The sequence below is a fragment of the Musa acuminata genome, chromosome BXJ2-9 (assembly GCF_036884655.1).
Source record: "Musa acuminata AAA Group cultivar baxijiao chromosome BXJ2-9, Cavendish_Baxijiao_AAA, whole genome shotgun sequence".
NCBI lineage: Eukaryota > Viridiplantae > Streptophyta > Magnoliopsida > Zingiberales > Musaceae > Musa > Musa acuminata.
The window spans coordinates 2,468,294-2,484,137 of NC_088346.1; the positions used below are offsets into that span (position 1 = coordinate 2,468,294).

At 42.6% G+C, this 15,844-nt stretch overlaps 3 protein-coding genes and 1 long non-coding RNA gene across 8 annotated transcripts; 3 read left to right on the forward strand and 1 right to left on the reverse strand.

Annotated features, from left to right (window-relative positions):
- The first annotated feature begins 539 nt into the window (after nucleotides 1-539).
- Nucleotides 540-3,322, forward strand: LOC135622429 (uncharacterized). Of its 4 annotated transcripts, XM_065124274.1 has the most exons (6): nucleotides 559-786; nucleotides 917-1,265; nucleotides 1,353-1,694; nucleotides 1,778-2,102; nucleotides 2,383-2,490; nucleotides 2,579-3,322. In XM_065124274.1, the coding sequence occupies exons 2-6, from the start codon at nucleotides 957-959 to the stop codon at nucleotides 2,716-2,718; spliced, it is 1,224 nt and encodes a 407-aa protein (XP_064980346.1). In that variant the 5' UTR covers nucleotides 559-786; nucleotides 917-956; the 3' UTR covers nucleotides 2,719-3,322. The 4 variants fall into 4 exon arrangements, with proteins under 4 accessions (XP_064980345.1, XP_064980344.1, XP_064980343.1 ...); XM_065124273.1 differs by having other exon boundaries at nucleotides 540-800; nucleotides 917-1,694; XM_065124272.1 differs by having other exon boundaries at nucleotides 541-786; nucleotides 892-1,694.
- Nucleotides 3,323-4,416: 1,094 nt separating this feature from the next.
- On the reverse strand, nucleotides 4,417-5,314 carry LOC135622433 (17.3 kDa class I heat shock protein-like). The gene has a single exon (XM_065124277.1). The coding sequence runs from the start codon at nucleotides 5,110-5,112 to the stop codon at nucleotides 4,630-4,632; it is 483 nt and encodes a 160-aa protein (XP_064980349.1). The 5' UTR covers nucleotides 5,113-5,314; the 3' UTR covers nucleotides 4,417-4,629.
- A 644-nt stretch (nucleotides 5,315-5,958) lies between these two features.
- Nucleotides 5,959-11,225, forward strand: LOC135622431 (mitochondrial uncoupling protein 1-like). The gene is made up of 9 exons (XM_065124275.1): nucleotides 5,959-6,221; nucleotides 6,743-6,958; nucleotides 7,054-7,132; nucleotides 7,259-7,392; nucleotides 7,467-7,565; nucleotides 7,680-7,784; nucleotides 8,474-8,548; nucleotides 10,460-10,546; nucleotides 10,896-11,225. The coding sequence occupies exons 1-9, from the start codon at nucleotides 6,141-6,143 to the stop codon at nucleotides 10,929-10,931; spliced, it is 912 nt and encodes a 303-aa protein (XP_064980347.1). The 5' UTR covers nucleotides 5,959-6,140; the 3' UTR covers nucleotides 10,932-11,225.
- An 807-nt stretch (nucleotides 11,226-12,032) lies between these two features.
- On the forward strand, nucleotides 12,033-15,831 carry LOC135622434 (uncharacterized). Of its 2 annotated transcripts, XR_010491053.1 has the most exons (3): nucleotides 12,033-12,170; nucleotides 15,096-15,400; nucleotides 15,506-15,831. It is a non-coding gene; the product is annotated as an uncharacterized LOC135622434 (long non-coding RNA). The 2 variants fall into 2 exon arrangements; XR_010491052.1 differs by lacking the exon at nucleotides 12,033-12,170 and having other exon boundaries at nucleotides 12,177-15,400.
- The last annotated feature ends 13 nt before the right edge of the window (nucleotides 15,832-15,844 follow it).

Consider the following 15,844-nt stretch of genomic DNA (forward strand, 5'->3'; position numbering starts at 1 on the left):
AGTTATCGACTTCCGTTTTGGCTAGCTGGTAGCTCCGCAGTGGGCCATCCTACGTTGACGACTAGAATAAATCGTTTGTATTATTTCATTTTTTGGTGGAATCTTCTCGATCGGGTTCTTCTTTTACTAGGAAAACGAAAAACATTGGTTTTGGATTTCTACCACGACATTAAAATGGGAGTTTATGTCAGTATTGGACGCAATAAGTAGCTACATGTTGGAATCGTTAATGTTTTAATGTTGTCTTTTATTTTAAGGGCAAAAGAAGAAACTGCTTGGAGATGTTTTATTTTAACGACCTACGACTTAGGACACGACAGAAAGAAAACACATGGCGGATCGGTGGGAGAGGAGGACGCGGATCTGTGCAACCACTGCGGTAGGAGAATGCGAAATAGGGTTTGTTGGGCACCTTTTTCCTTCTCGGGCGCCCCCACTCGATGTCTCTTTTCTGGATTTCTTAATCTCAAAGTAGAGGGAGTGTGTGCGTGCGTCGCGCTGCGGTTGTGCTGTGACCGGGACGCCCCTCAGCCCCACCACTCTTTATTGCCTACCATCGCTCAACAATCCTACTCCCCAAGCACCCTTTTCTAATACTTCGGCCCCCTTCTCCCTCCGTCTCTGCTCTCAAGAAAGAGAAAAAGGGAGGGGAAGACGAAGAGTGGAGCGACAGTAACCAAAGCCCTCCTTCCTCTTTAATTGCGCTGGCTTTTCTTTTTCGCAAGGAACCCGAGCGAGTTTGAAGGAGAGTGAGGGGAGAAGAAGGCCCACGTTCTCGTGGTTGTGGTGAGTATTAAGCGGTATCGTTTCTTCCGCAACCCGCAAACACCGCCCCTCCTGTCATCCCTCTCATCTTATCTCGTCCTTCCCCTCTCTTCTTCCTCTTTTTAGCCGTCTCTCCTGCCTTATCAACCAGGCCAAGAAGAAGCGGCGGCAGCGGCAGCGTGTCTTGTGCGATGGCCAAAGAGTTGGATGATGCAGAGTTTTGGCTACCTTCCGAGTTCCTGTGTGATGAAATCTTCCTCGGAGGAGGCAACCGCGGAAGGGACGGTAAAGCCGGCATCGGGGGAGCTTACTTCCCCGGCGAGTTTCCCCTAGGTACGGACGCGAATCTGGACTCACCTGTGGAGTCGGTGACCGGGACGGAGGAGAGCGACGAGGAGGACTACATGGCCGGGCTCACGCAGCAGATGGCTCGTTACTTCCTCCAAGATGACGAAAAAGACGCCTCCGCTGCTGCAGCGGAAGCTGCGAACAACGCAAAGGTAAAGAATCCCTTCAGTTGTCGCCAGCGACTAATTCTTGAGAGGCTTCGGGCCTTGCATCAGCTGATTGGTGGGGGTTTCTTGAAGACCATGGCCGGCTCGCCCCAGTCCACTCTGTGCGCTTGGTCCTCCGCCTCGACCAAGGGGAGCCCAAACGGACCTTCTCTGGTCTCTTCGCCGCCGTCGTCATCTCCGCTACAGCAGCAGCGCATCAGGGATCCCTGCGACCTTCTCCGTGAGGCTGCAGGACAGGTGATGCGCCTCCGTACCACCGACGATCTTGGGCGACACCAGGGCCTGAACGATGTCGGGCTTCTTAGCGTGCCAAAAAAACCAACTCCTGTGGTGACCTCGATTTCGAAGAACGCCGCCGCCGCCGGCTACTATTCCCCTAATCACGTCACCCATCAGCAACTGCAGGCAGCTCAGGTGAGCGTGACCACACCTTTTGCCATCCATACCTATTCGCCGCATTCTCTCTCTCACACTCTCCGATATGTGTCCTTTGTTAGTTCTACTACCTGAGGCAGCAGCAAGCGATTAAGCAACAGCTTTCGACAGCCTGGGGGAGGCAGAGCAAAGGTAGAGTCACCGGAGGGGGTTATGGGGAAGGCAGGTGCGGCCGGACCTTAGATCTGTCGCCCTCCGCTTGGCCGCCCCTTAGAAAACATCCTCTGCAACCTTCGCAGCAGCCGCAGCCACATCCGCCACCGCTTCCTGGATCCGGGATGAGAGCCGTGTTCCTCCACACCACGGGCTCGCGGAAAGAGTCCGCCGGCACCGGTGTCTTCCTTCCCCGCACTGCCGGCAACAAGCTGGAGCCAAAGAAGAAGACTGGTAATGCCCCGCACCGCCAGAATCTCATCATTGGATTCCCATGTCGCTGTGTTCGCGTATTCCTTTCTGTCGTTTCTTGCCAGCTTTCAATATGTTGGCCACCAAGCTGGTATTAATCTGCTGTCCCTTTGCGTTTGATGGTTCTGTTTGTGTTTCCGTGTTGGCGGAGCCAGTCTTGCCCTTATTTCCTGTCTGTTTACTGTGTGCTCCAAGTATGTCTTTCTTGGTTCTCGTTTTTACGCACTCTAAACTGTTGTTGCTATGGCGTGGTTTTGCACAGGCTGTTCAACCGTGCTCGTTCCTGACAGGGTGGTTCAAGCGTTGAACCTGAACCTTGAGGAGCTTGCAGCTCAGCCGCGCTTCCCCGGTGGCTTCGTTCTCAGCCATGGTAATTACTCTTCCGAGGCGATCGATTTATCTTCGCAAAGCTTTCGCGATTTTTTCCATCATGTAACGAAGTATGCTTTGATGGACAGATGCACTGATGGGGCGAAGCGGTGCGGTGCTCGCGCACCAGAAAAAGAACCACCAGCACATCTCACCGTCCGTCTCCGCTGCAGCTGGCGCTGCAGGTGCGGCCCATGAGGTCGGACTGCCTCAGGAGTGGATCTACTGACAGCGTCTACGTACTAGTGCCAACTTTTTACCGTAACGTAGCTTTTGGGTAGTTTTAGGGTAGGGCGTAGTAGAAGCTATGAAAACCGAAGGATATAGAATTTAGCAGCAGCGGCTGGGAAATTGTTTTGGGTTTTGGAAGGTGGAAGAGATGGATGAGCGCCAAAATCTTGATGGGGATGTTTTGGATGGTAGTGTGTGAGGAAACAATAAGCCGTGGTTCCGTTTTGGCGGAGGATTAAGGTGTGGGGATTTGTTTGTTTCGCAATAAGAAACCAGGAGAGATCTTACCTTTTGTGTTCATCTCGGTGGTGTACCCCTCACCAAGACCGCCTTAATTCTCTCCCTTTTTTGCAGCCTTCTATTTTATCTGTGTGTGGGGGGCACAGAGCACTAGAAAATGGGCTGCAGGTGTCTAACAAAATAAACGGGCTCCGTTTCGTTGTTTTGTTGTTGTTGTGCGACTCTCTCTTTGTTTCTACAATCTCTCTTATGGTTGGATAGGAGAATGTAGTAAAACCAACTGGCTTCTCTTCGACTGTACTGAATGAAGTCAAATGAAATATGGTTTGTTACCCCGAAATGAAAGTTTGCTGTTCGTGTGATACGGTGGTCAACAAATTTTCTTTATGTTATTGTAATGTGCTGTGCCCTTAGCGGCGCGGTCTTCGACGGGTTGCTTTTTTCTTTGTCCCGTCTGAAGCACTATTCATAGTTTATTTACTCCGGTGAACTTTATCGTGGATCGCGGACGGGACGGTAACAATTTCCGAGTGTTTCGCGGGTTGGTTGCTCGTGAGCGAAGCAAGCTGCGGGGTTCACCGTACGTGACCGCGCTTTAAGCGTCCGTCTTCTATCGATCTCTGCGCTTGGCCTCGGGGCTTCCGCTCGCTTCCGTTTCTTCTTTTGACTTGGTCGAGACCCTTGTTGCTTTAGGCATGGAAGCATCTCGTGACCGGTGAGGCCGTTCGCGATGTCATAAAATATTGAAGACCAACACTGCTCGTGTTGCAGGAGTGCGAGGGTGTCTCACACAGTCTCCGCTGTCGAGAGAAAAGGCGTGTGCGAAAGCTACAGTTTTCTCGATTGTTAAGAGTACGAAACATTTGTTAGATTTTAATTTCAAGTGGCCGCAGTTTTCGAGGGTATAAAAAGGGTTGATATATTTCTCCTTTAGCGGGTTACCTAATTAATTGCTTATGATGTAACCAATTAGTTGTGGGTAGATAGATAGATGTATGCTTGCTTGTATGAATAATGCTGCAGGGTAGAGGAGGATAACCTTACACTCGTGCTACGTGCTCTTCTTTACTTTGCAGATCCTCCCTGAAGTAACCCATCTACCACGCATCGTCATATCCGGTGGGATGGCGAAGTTGCTAGTGGTAGTCCCTGCTGTGGCCATTGCAACTCACGTGCTCATGAGTGCTTGTTTCGCGTCCAACAATGTCATACGGTGTGAGCACCTGCTGATTTAAGGTGAGCTGTCGTGATCCTTAAATGGGCTGCACCGATCCCGTGCCTCGGCACACGTTTGAATCCATTTGGGCTGCGCTAACCCATTTATAGATTCCAGCCATTCCTCACATGGACGTAGGCTTGAGTTGTTCGTCCCACACTACTTTTTCGTAGCCTCCAACTAATTCTGATGGTAGACTCGAGTCAGTGTTAAATCAAAAATATAATTAAAACATAAAAATTATTTGTAATATATGATTAGCTTATAATTTATTTATCTCCATCAATATTACACAAAAGACCACATCAGGCAATGACGAAAAGGAAGACAGACGCATCACGAACTTCTTCGACACGTGTGAAACGATCGTTGAGAACCCGACCAGGACGAACGCGCAACATATGACCTTATTCAAGCAAACGGTAAGCACGTCTTCACTCATACTATTACCAATCAACCGGAGATCTCGATGGACTTGACATCAGGCTTTTTGACCCCCTCCTTGGGCACCGTGACGGTGAGCACGCAGTTCTCCATGGCGGCGTTCACCTGTTCGACCTTGGCATTCTCCGGCAGGCGGAACCTCCAGAGGAACTTGCCACTGCTCCGCTCGACACGGTGCCAGGTATCGGTCTTCTCCTCGTGCTCGCGGCTGCGCTCGCCGCTGATCTGGAGGACGCGCCCGTCCTCCACCTCCACCTTGACCTCCTCCTTCCTCAGCCCGGGCAGGTCGGCCTTGAACACGTGCGCCTCCGGAGTCTCCTTCCAGTCGACGCAAGCGGCCGCGAAGGCCGACGCCTCGCCGGGTACGGTGGCCGGAGAGAAGGAGAGGGAAGTGTGGAAGGGGAAGCCCTGGATAGGGTCCCAGGCGTCGAGGGAGAAGGGATCGAAGATGCGGCCCCGCCGTGAACCGAATCCCAAGGGAGTGAGCGACATTCTTTGGTCCGATCGACGACTATTTAGCGGGAAGAAGACGACGACGGCGAAGAAGAGATGGGAACCGGAATCCCGCGGAGATATTTCTGGTATCTGCAATTTGGGTTGCGGGAAACCGACGTCGTGACACCGTCGGCTTCTTGGGCTTCATCGTGTTGCGAGGCCCGGAAGCTACCACGGGCATCCAGAACCTTCTGCTCCTGGTTTCACGTGCAGCACGCTTCCGAGTATCGTTCGTGAAATAAGTTGACCTTTAGCACAAGATGCGTTTTCCAAGTGGATCGTGACTGAGCCACCCTCGATGCCAACCAGCAGTGTCTTAATTCTTCATCAGGCAATCTTAATCAATCAATCAATCACGAGTACGTCGGGCTTGAATTCGACCCATCCGACTATATCTAATGCTTGATAAGCATCACATGACATAACCAGCTCATTGTCATGTGTACCTGACGTTTGTAACGTGTGGTCTTATTACTCGGTTCCGTTCAAAGTACATGCGTGTAGCCCTTCATTTCGCATGGAGATTCATGTACCTAATTGTGCATCAGGCTGATTTGTTCGACTTCAAGTGGTCGCGCTCAACAACAAATATATGATCCTAATCGCATAGCACTGATCCGAAAGTATGGTCGACTCTCAAGTTGCCGAGCGCGAATAAAAGAGAGGAGAAAATTACCCACTACGGTACCTTCGACCTATCCACAACCGGTCCCACTAGTTCACGAAGCGTTATCCAATTGAGATGCGGGTATCTTCTGGCAGTTTGATCGCGTAAATAAAAGAATGACTCGGATGCGCATCAGCACGTGCGGTGGCCAACTTGGTTACGCCTTTCCGCGTCGGAGGTGCCTTCCGACGCCAAATCCATCCTTTATTAATCGCCCTTCGTCTTTTCTTTTCTCGTTCCTCTTCCGAAGGGATCCCCTCTCTCCGATTTCTCATTCTCAGCACTTACCGACCCGATTCTTCATCCCCGAGCTCCATCTTTCCGCCACCCTGAAGATCGCGGTGAGCCGGCGGCCGCCATGGGTGATCACGGCTCCAAGATCGAGATCTCCTTCGCCGGAAGGTTCGCTAGTAGCGCAATCGCCGCGTCCTTCGCGGAGGTAATCGCGATGACTCGCTTCTTCCGTCACTTACCCATCTCTCGTCGTTTGCTTCTGCTTCATTCTTGCAGTCGGTTGCCATCAAATGCGACCTCAATATGATCTCTTTCTTGAATATAGTGCTAATTTAGGGATCCAAGGACTTCTTGATATTTTTGCGCTGCAGATTTTAGTGTGATATTTTAGTATTAAAGTATCTGTAAGCACCATTCTGAGGTCCGTTACCGTTGTTACCATTATGCTGTTCATTGCTTCTGCTTCATGCTTGGAATCGTCTTGCCCTTAGATGTAATTCCCAACATTGTTTCTTTCTTGAAATCAGTGATGATTTTTTAGGAAATAAGGGTTTCTGTTATTGTTGTATCGTTGTTGTTAGATATTAAATAGAAGGAACATACATTGTCACTGATACGCGAGTGTAAAAGCTTCACAAAACAACGATTTCCGTTACAGGAGAAATGGGAGATTTGTGTGGCCATCATCCTTTCTCATCGTCTTTATTTGTTTTGGGTCTGTTCCAGCTCTGCACTATCCCTCTTGACACTGCAAAAGTGAGACTTCAGCTGCAGAAGAAAGCTGCTACAGATGCTATGGCCATGCCAAAGTACAGCGGAATGCTGGGCACTGTTGCGACTATCGCACGGGAGGAAGGAATGACGGCACTTTGGAAAGGTATCGTACCTGGGCTGCACCGCCAATGTGTTTTTGGAGGGCTGCGGATTGGGATGTATGAACCTGTAAGTTTCAAAGCCTTCTGTCAGTTGATAAGTTGTTCTTATGTTCTTGGTATTCTGTGATTATTTAAGTTGTATTTTGCCCTTCTTCTTCGCAGGTTAAATCTTTCTATGTTGGTGAAAATTTTGTGGGAGATATTCCTTTGTCCAAGAAAATTCTTGCCGGGCTTACTACTGGTGGGTTATGTGTGAAAGTGTGAGAGTGCCAATAAAAGAATTGAGAGACCTCAGACCTTATCGTATTTGCTCCAGTTCATTGCTTGACAACAATACACCCTAATTTAATTATTACCATTCAATTAGGTGCATTGGCTATAACAGTGGCAAATCCAACTGATCTTGTAAAAGTACGGCTTCAAGCTGAAGGGAAACTTCCACCTGGTGTGCCAAGACGTTATTCAGGAGCTCTGAATGCTTACTCCACAATAGTCAGACAGGTTGTCTTTCAAGAAGTTAATGCCTAATATTTCAAGTAATTTGCTAGCTGAATGTTTGCTTTTGTACAATCCAGGAAGGAGTTGGGGCGCTCTGGACTGGTCTTGGTCCTAATGTTGCACGGAATGCTATCATAAATGCTGCCGAGTTGGCTAGTTATGATCAAGTCAAACAGGTGAAAGCCCTTGTTTAATATATCTCATTACAAAGGGCTCCTCGTTCTTTTATGTTTCACTTTCTTTTTTATATCATCAATTTTCAATTCAATTGTGCATTCTTTTTTATTCAGACAATTCTGAAAATCCCTGGATTCACAGATAACGTCTTTACTCATCTTTTATCTGGCTTGGGTGCTGGTTTCTTTGCTGTTTGTATTGGTTCTCCCGTTGATGTGGTAAGTTTCTCAATCGGATACCTTTTTATCATAGACTCCATTAATGGAAAAATCTGTTTGTAACAAACAGTTGGTTGAATAGTTTCATTTTTAAGAGAAAATTTTGTAGGCATCCTTTGCTCATAATTTAATAGAAGGTATAACAAAGTTGTACCTCAAGACTCCTCTAATACTTGGTAAAATTTTAAGCACGCTCTTCCTGTAATGCATGCTTTGGATATCAATATCTAATTATTAAAAGCAAAAACTCCAGTGCTACTTCTTACATAAAAGCACCCTTATCGATCGTGAATCAGGTAGCTCATTGAGGATAGTGATAGATTGGAAATGTTTAGACCAAACTACTTCAAAATCTAGGGCTGTTTTCTTCACTGAGGATGCAATCATAGGATGAAATATAGCTCATTGTCCTATAAGAAGGCTTAACATGGAACTAGATTAATATTAGGGATGGGATGGTCATTCTGTATTCTAGTTTATATATACTTTAAACCAGCCTTAACTGTATCTTGGTTAAACAGATTACTCTGTAGGTAAAATGATGACCAGCTTGGCTGCTTGTTGTGTATACTTTGTAGCTGGCTACAAATTAAGAATTTCTTATCTTTGGTTTTGTGTTACTATACAAAATCAAAATATATATTCAGGGCCTTTTGTATGGCTGATGTTGTAGAAATATCTTTTTTCAGGTGAAGTCAAGAATGATGGGAGATTCAGCCTATAAAAGCACACTCGATTGTTTTGTCAAGACGATGAAAAATGAAGTATGCTGAGTAACTACATTTATCTTTCATATTTATCAAAGCACATCTCTGCTCATTTTGCCCTTTATGGTGTAATTTCTTGTGCTAGATGATTGTTATGAGATAATATTTTAAGAGGGATTGTCTGAACTGCGTGGGGGGTCAATTGCAGACCTTTTCGCTATCAAGCTTCTAATGCCAGGCTCTAACAAAGAAATTACTATATCATCTCAGACTACTTTGGAATGCACTTCTCATGAGACAGAGAATTTCATTATCTTCTGTCCGTAGATGTAGTATGTTGTTTGGACAGGAGTGTCGAGAAAATTGGAGATAGAAATGTTATGATACCTGCCAACTCTAGTTAACCAATCAAGTAGGTTGTTACTGGACTTGTAGCTATTCTTTCTTTCTTTAAGTAATGATGAGTTATATTTGATGAAAAATTCACCGTAATGATGGTTGGTTGAGAAGCATGGTGTACGTCATGATTACCTTTTGTACTTTCCGTGATACCGATAGCTTTTGTCAGTAATTATGATCTGAAAAAAAATATCTCATATCTCTAGTGGTAGATAAGTGAATATTCTTTTATTGTCTTATTTGAAGTTGAACTCCAATTTATGACTTCCATGTAGGATTCTGTTTATCTTATCTATTTAATGGTACTAGTTGAGCTTCCAGACAGATAGATGTACTAATATTGGCCAGTTGCTGACATGTAGAAGAGGGCTTTCAGCTTCTTTCCCTCTTTAGTTTAGGCATCAACATTCAGTTGCTTTCTTATGCATATGGCTCTACTCATGATTCCCATGGCACCGCACTGATCTGGTGCTGAGAATTAAAATGTCAAAGTTCTTCTAAGACTTTCTAAATGATTTTTGCTCTTTTTATATATCTGAAACCATGTTTTTAGATACATATTTTTTCACTATCTGACAGAACATCTGGTTAGTCACTTCCATGTTTTAGGTGCCAAAAGTCACCTATGATTTGCATAATAAAGGTGTAGCAGGGCTCAATCAATTTATGCTATAATCAATTTATGGATTACATAAATGCTGCTTAAATACAGGTTTACATTTACCATGATGATATTAGGTGTATCTCATGTGTTCTTCTTTTTATTTTTTCTAAACCTGCTTGTAAACTTATGCAATGACATCAAATATTCTGACTGCAATTAGGTCGTCATGTGCTTCAAACTGTGAGTTTTCTATTTCATTTTTGGCAAGATATATTAAACAAAGCAATGCTATCTATTAACTTGTACTTGGTAAGGGTATATAAGCACCATGAGAATTGAAGAAGAATCCAAGAAATTATCGATTCGTTTGGTTGAACTATTAAAGTAATGGCGAATGTCTTGAAGAGTTTTTAGGGCATGGTTAGTTATTTTGAGCCACTTGCCTTTTTTTTTTTTTCAATTGCTCCTTTTTAACAGAAATAAAGAAATTGTTACCTATAAATTTCGTTTATTTCTCATGATAATATCTGATTTTTTGCTTCTTTTACCAAACAGCACATGCAATTCAGCACATTTGATTCAACTACTAGATTTTCTTTTCAGTCACATCTGCAGCATTCAATCTATGCTTAAAACCTACATGAACATGGGATTCCTTTTTTTTAACGGAGTTCAATAACTCCAAAGCTTTTGATTGATGTACCTCATATATATTATTCATATCAGTGTTAATAAGAAACTTATTTTGTAGATATTTCTGTTAATGCGACAGTCTCAGGTGTTCTTTTATTATGTGTGGTACATGTATCTGCAAAATTATACTGAAAAACTTATGTGCAATAAATCAACTTGAGAGAGAGATATGATGGTCTATTTCACTCTGATCTTTGGCATATATATTCGTGAAATGGTTATAAGGATATGACAAAGCTAACCAATGCGAAACAATGATCTTTTCTTTTCAGGGACCTTTGGCCTTTTATAAAGGATTTATTCCAAATTTTGGTCGTCTTGGATCATGGAATGTGATTATGTTCTTGACATTGGAGCAGGTAATTACAAATGCCACATTCGTAATTTATTGTTTATGCTACTACATTTTGCGATTCTGCACATCCAATCTTAAATGTTTGTATCTTAAATTTATGTATATCAATCGTCTGCTAGAAATGTTCTTATAGCTGATTGTTAATATTCATGTGTGATTTTACTTTTAAGTGGTGAGTACCGGGACTCAAAGAAACCTTCATTACATGATAGTCTACAGTTGTTAAACATCTTACAGGCAATTTCTTTAGAACTTCTCAAACATAATATTTTATGCTTATATACTATCTGCATGGACAAATACATGTTCTGACCCAAGATGTATTTACTTTCCTTTACATCATTTCTGTACAGGTCAAGAAGTTATTTGCAAGAGAAGTGCCATCTTAACATTTTCACATAATTCTCTGGTTTCTGTGCAATGAAAATAAGGCTTCTTCTTGAGGCAATTTTTGTAAATTAATGGGGTCTTGAGAAGAAAATTCATGGTCTTCCAAGAAGCTCCATCAAAATGCAAAATGATCCTCGGAATTAATCTCTCTTCTTTTGGAGAACGATAATTTCAGTGATTTTTATCTAGTTAATATTTTCTAATAAAACCAGTTCCTGTGCAAACTATCGGGCAAATCGTTTGTTGCAAAATGATCCCATATCATTTAATCCTAATACTTTGTTAATCGTTTACTCATGATGTGTATGTTCGGAACTGCTGTTTTGAGTATGAGGTTGGATGAAGCTTCATGTGGCAGATGATTTTGAGAGAGTTTATTTATCTATTACTCGATCCTAAGACATATCTTCATCCTTTAGATTCACTGTGTATTTATTGAATTGTTTTATTGAGCACCATGTTGAACGGCATAAATGTGTATCTGCTAAACCTTCAGTGCGTAACCTGTTGTGAACTTTTGCAAATATGTATTACCTATGTGGACCGACAGGTTGATGTTCACTTGTAGATTGCAATATCAAAGTCCATTTGGCTATACGTGACATGGCGTCGTCTTCTGTCAGTTTAGGGAATTGGGTTGTCTCCACGGGGTATTCTGTTTATTCTTTTTCTTTTTTTACTTCGCATTTCTCTTGCTTTAGAAAATAGAAGACTACGGAATAAGTAGTGGGATCAGACGAATATACCATGTATAATACAAAATTATATATATATATATATATAAAGGACTGGTCAATTAGGCGTGCTGATGGCCCATTTCTAGCCCAGTAATAAGCACTGTCGTCCAAGTCCATTGGCGATTCAGCTGAATTAAATTCCTCGTTGGCGTCCGCACTTCCGGAAACTTCACCTCGAGGCTCTCTCTCTCTCTCTCTCTCTATATATATATATATATATACATATATATGTATATATATACATATATATGTATATATATGTATATATATGTATATATATGTATATATATATACATATATGTATACATATATATGTATATATGTATACATTTATACATATATATGTATACATTTATACATATATATATACATATATATATGTATATCAATGGCGGTTACGAAGGCGCGGCCCCACTTCAGCTTTTTGCGTCTTGTGGTTGAATCTTCTCACCGCGATGATCGAGGCACAAGTGGGGAGGGTTACAGGCGATCGCACAAAAGGTGATGGTCATTCTGATGTATCTTTTCCTTTTCCAAGTTGTTGATCGTAGGTTCTTGGAGTAGAATATCATCGGTTTATTCGATCTTTGGCAGCTTGATTCTTGTTCCATGGTTTTCGAGAAGCACTTCCAATCCTGTGATAATTTTCTTTGCTTCTTGTTGGTTTCCGATTCTTGAATCCAACTACAGACGTTTTTGTCGATCTTTTGGCGGATGCTTGAATCCAGATGCCATTGTTTTCGTCGATATTTTGGCGGCGTGATTCTTGTTCTGTGGGTGTGTTTCTTGTTTCATGATTGTTCGTTCAGGAGGGGACTCTGATCCTGTTATGATTTTTCCGTTTGTTGTTGGTTGCGGATTCTTGAAGCCATTTGGCGGCGTGAAACTTGTTCTATGTGCGTGTTTCTTGTTTCGTGAATTTTCAGAAGTGGGTTCTGATCCTGTTTTGAATTTTCCGTTTGTTGTTTGTTGCGGATTCTGTAAGTCACTAGACATTTTCTTCAACGATCTTGTTTTTTGTTCGCGGATTCTTGTCACTGGACATTTTTTTCACTAGAATTTTCCGTTCGTGGATTGTTGTTTGTTCTGTGGGTTTCCAAGATGGAATTCATGTTGTCATAAATGTGTGATTGTGCCGTCAGAGCGAGCGAGTTTAAACAGACGCGGTTCCGTCGACTAACATCTTCCTTTTGGCGTCTCCTTCTCAGATGCTGAGAGTTCGCATCGTGAATTCTTGTTTTTGTTGTGTTCTGTAGGAAATAGAAATCCATGGTAGCGTTTCCCTCCCTCCTTTCCGATTCTTGATTGCCGGATCACGATTAGGCTACGACCAACCGTAAGTTCGCCTTTTATTTTTTGCCCACCATCAAGCGCCGTGCAAATCGTGATGGGATGCAACAGCGAACACTAGTAAATGCAAACCCACGTCCGTACAATTTTCTAATGGGAGAACAGGAATTTAATGCATTGTCTGCAAGGTTTGGGGAGCTACCGTGGTCATTTCACCCTCCTAGAGAACCACATTGGACAGGATGTCTTCCTCCCCAAGGTTGGATGGGTTTGTATAGGTGCTAACGGGGCTTCACTGTTTTGGATGAAATTTCAAGTTGTAGGGTCGACCTACCATGTTGTCCAATAAATTAGAATTATCGATTGATCTAATGGTCTTAGGAATTCTATCGACTTTAATGCCCCTAATAATTGACTCTTGTGCATGTGACATGTCACCACTGGCAGTAGAGTTTGTCTACCAGGAACTCTTTTTTGATCCAGCTATGTAGATCTTTTGCTGCGACTGAGCAAAAGATCTTTTTCTTTGAGAAAAAAGTTGTAATTCACTGATTCTGTTTGTGAAGTTGATGAATATGTCTTGCTTTGTTATAAATAAGCTATAGGCTGCTGAAACTTGTCTCGGTTGTTCAACATTACTCACACTGTTTAGTTTATACGAGTCATTTCAGATGCATCATTTAAGAAAGATCAAAGTCATTTAGGATCATTGTATTACTTCTTGCGGCTACTGCCATTGGTTTATGTCAGTTGAACAGGTATTTGCCCCATTTTCATTCACCATGCACGCCATGTATGTAGGTCACTGTATCAGTATGATAGAGTTAGAGGCTTTCTCAAGATCTATATTTTTTAGAAATATGTCATTACAGCAGTTTGTCATCACACTCTGTGTGTGGATAGTAACCAGGATCAAATGATCCCGTTAAAAATCCTGGACATATATGTCACTGGCTTGACTTAAGGAATTGATTTCAATTGGCCAACTTAAGAAGCATATTTCAAGTGGAGGAAAAAGTGTGATAAGTTGCCTTTTTATATGTTTGATATAGCTTAGCTCACCTTTGATCTCCTATTCTTTCTGGGTTTAGATTGTTATTGCCTAGTGCACTGAGCTTTTTGCTTCTTCTTTTTTTGGGTTCATTTTCAAGCACTTTTGCAATTTGTCTTTGTATTTCTGATTCCGTACACACGGATCTGCTGCTCCTGCCATTTCCGGCATATTTTTATTTAAATTAACTTTATTGGCATGAATTACGGATTTAGGAGATATATGCAAGGGGTATGCCCTCCCTATCTTTCTTTCTGGCATTACTTTTGTCCAATATAAGCATCTCCACATACGGCTGTCATGATATGCATTTACTGTTTCTATTTATATTCTTAGCTTTTATATAATTTTCCTTGAGATGAATCTGTATGGACAGTTTCAACAGTGATTCAGTGTCCGAACCAGGCGATGAGTTTTATGTGTGCCCAACATTCATAGTTAAACCATATGCTGTCATAAGCCTCGGTTTTGAGAATTGTGGTGATTTTTCATGAGAGTAGGTAGTTAAGAGGAAAGAAAAGCCAAATTGTCGTTGAATCTTATGGGCCTTTTGAGGTAGGTGTTTAATTATTCTTACTGCTATCACTATCAATGTCACTATTTTTTTATATTATGTGTTGTTGTCATAGTATTATTCAAGGTTCGCAATACCGTACCGTACCGGAGTTTCGACCTAGGCTCGGTACCGGTACGGTACGGTATACCGCTCGGTACACCCAAGTGTACCGAACGGTATATTCAGGCGTGCCGAGCACTGTAGCAGTACTGCTACAGTGTCGGAACGGTAACATATGGTCCGCGTACCGAAAGTCTGGTGGACCGATATGTACCGCCCGTACCGGGCGGTACGGACCGGTACTGCAAACCATGGTATTATTATCATTGTTGATGTATATACACATGTATATATATATACATACCGGTAGAGAAGACTGCAAATCATGGTATTATTATTTTTGCTTGCTGGAGGATTTGAGACTATATGCTTGTTTGCTCCTCGTTTCTGCAAAACGTCAGGCCTTACTGTCTCTGACGTAATTTGGTGTAAGAACCAGTAATTTTTTTTTTATTGCTTATTTTTTCAGGTTTCTGCAAGCATGCATGGGAGAGCAACATTTGGGGATACCGTCTGTAGTATTAATTTATAATGGTTTTCAGTGCTAGTCGATATGTAGAAATGTAAAAAAAACTAGTTTTGTTGCCTACTTTCCAACTAGTTCTGTCCTCTTTAACTCGGCAGCGCATAAAAAATGTAATTTGATGAAGCCAGCCCAGGACAGATTTCGTTTTATCATAGGACAGACATTAAAAAGATGAGATGATGCTATCCCAAGTGATGCCAAATTGTAGGCAACAGTACAAAGATGAGAATAGAATGCTAATTCCGAAGGTATCGTAGACAAACGAATCGTGGATGAAATTTGCAGTCTTCTCTACCGGTTCTTTATTTTATTTTATTTGTCTGATTTTTGCATTGAAATTCTTTTGTCAGCAGTTGTGTGTCGGCGCTCTATTGATGCGAATTTTTGCATTGAAATTCATTCGAAGAGAAAAACGTACGGGGAAAAGCAAGGAAAGTATATGCAACTAAAGATTGCTAAGAAGCTTCCAGGGCAAGCCTAAGAATGATTTGCGGTGCAAGTGTAGGACGCAATTAATGTAGTTGGTCTCAACAATTTCAGCTGGATTTGCAACGATCATAAGAAAAAAACACCAAAATGTGTCAGCATGCCAAGAAAATTGACCGAGGTAGGCCAAGAAAATATGTTTGTACGCAAGCGTTATAAACATTTTAAATACAAACATTGTGATTCTACTCCATTCCCCTACAAAG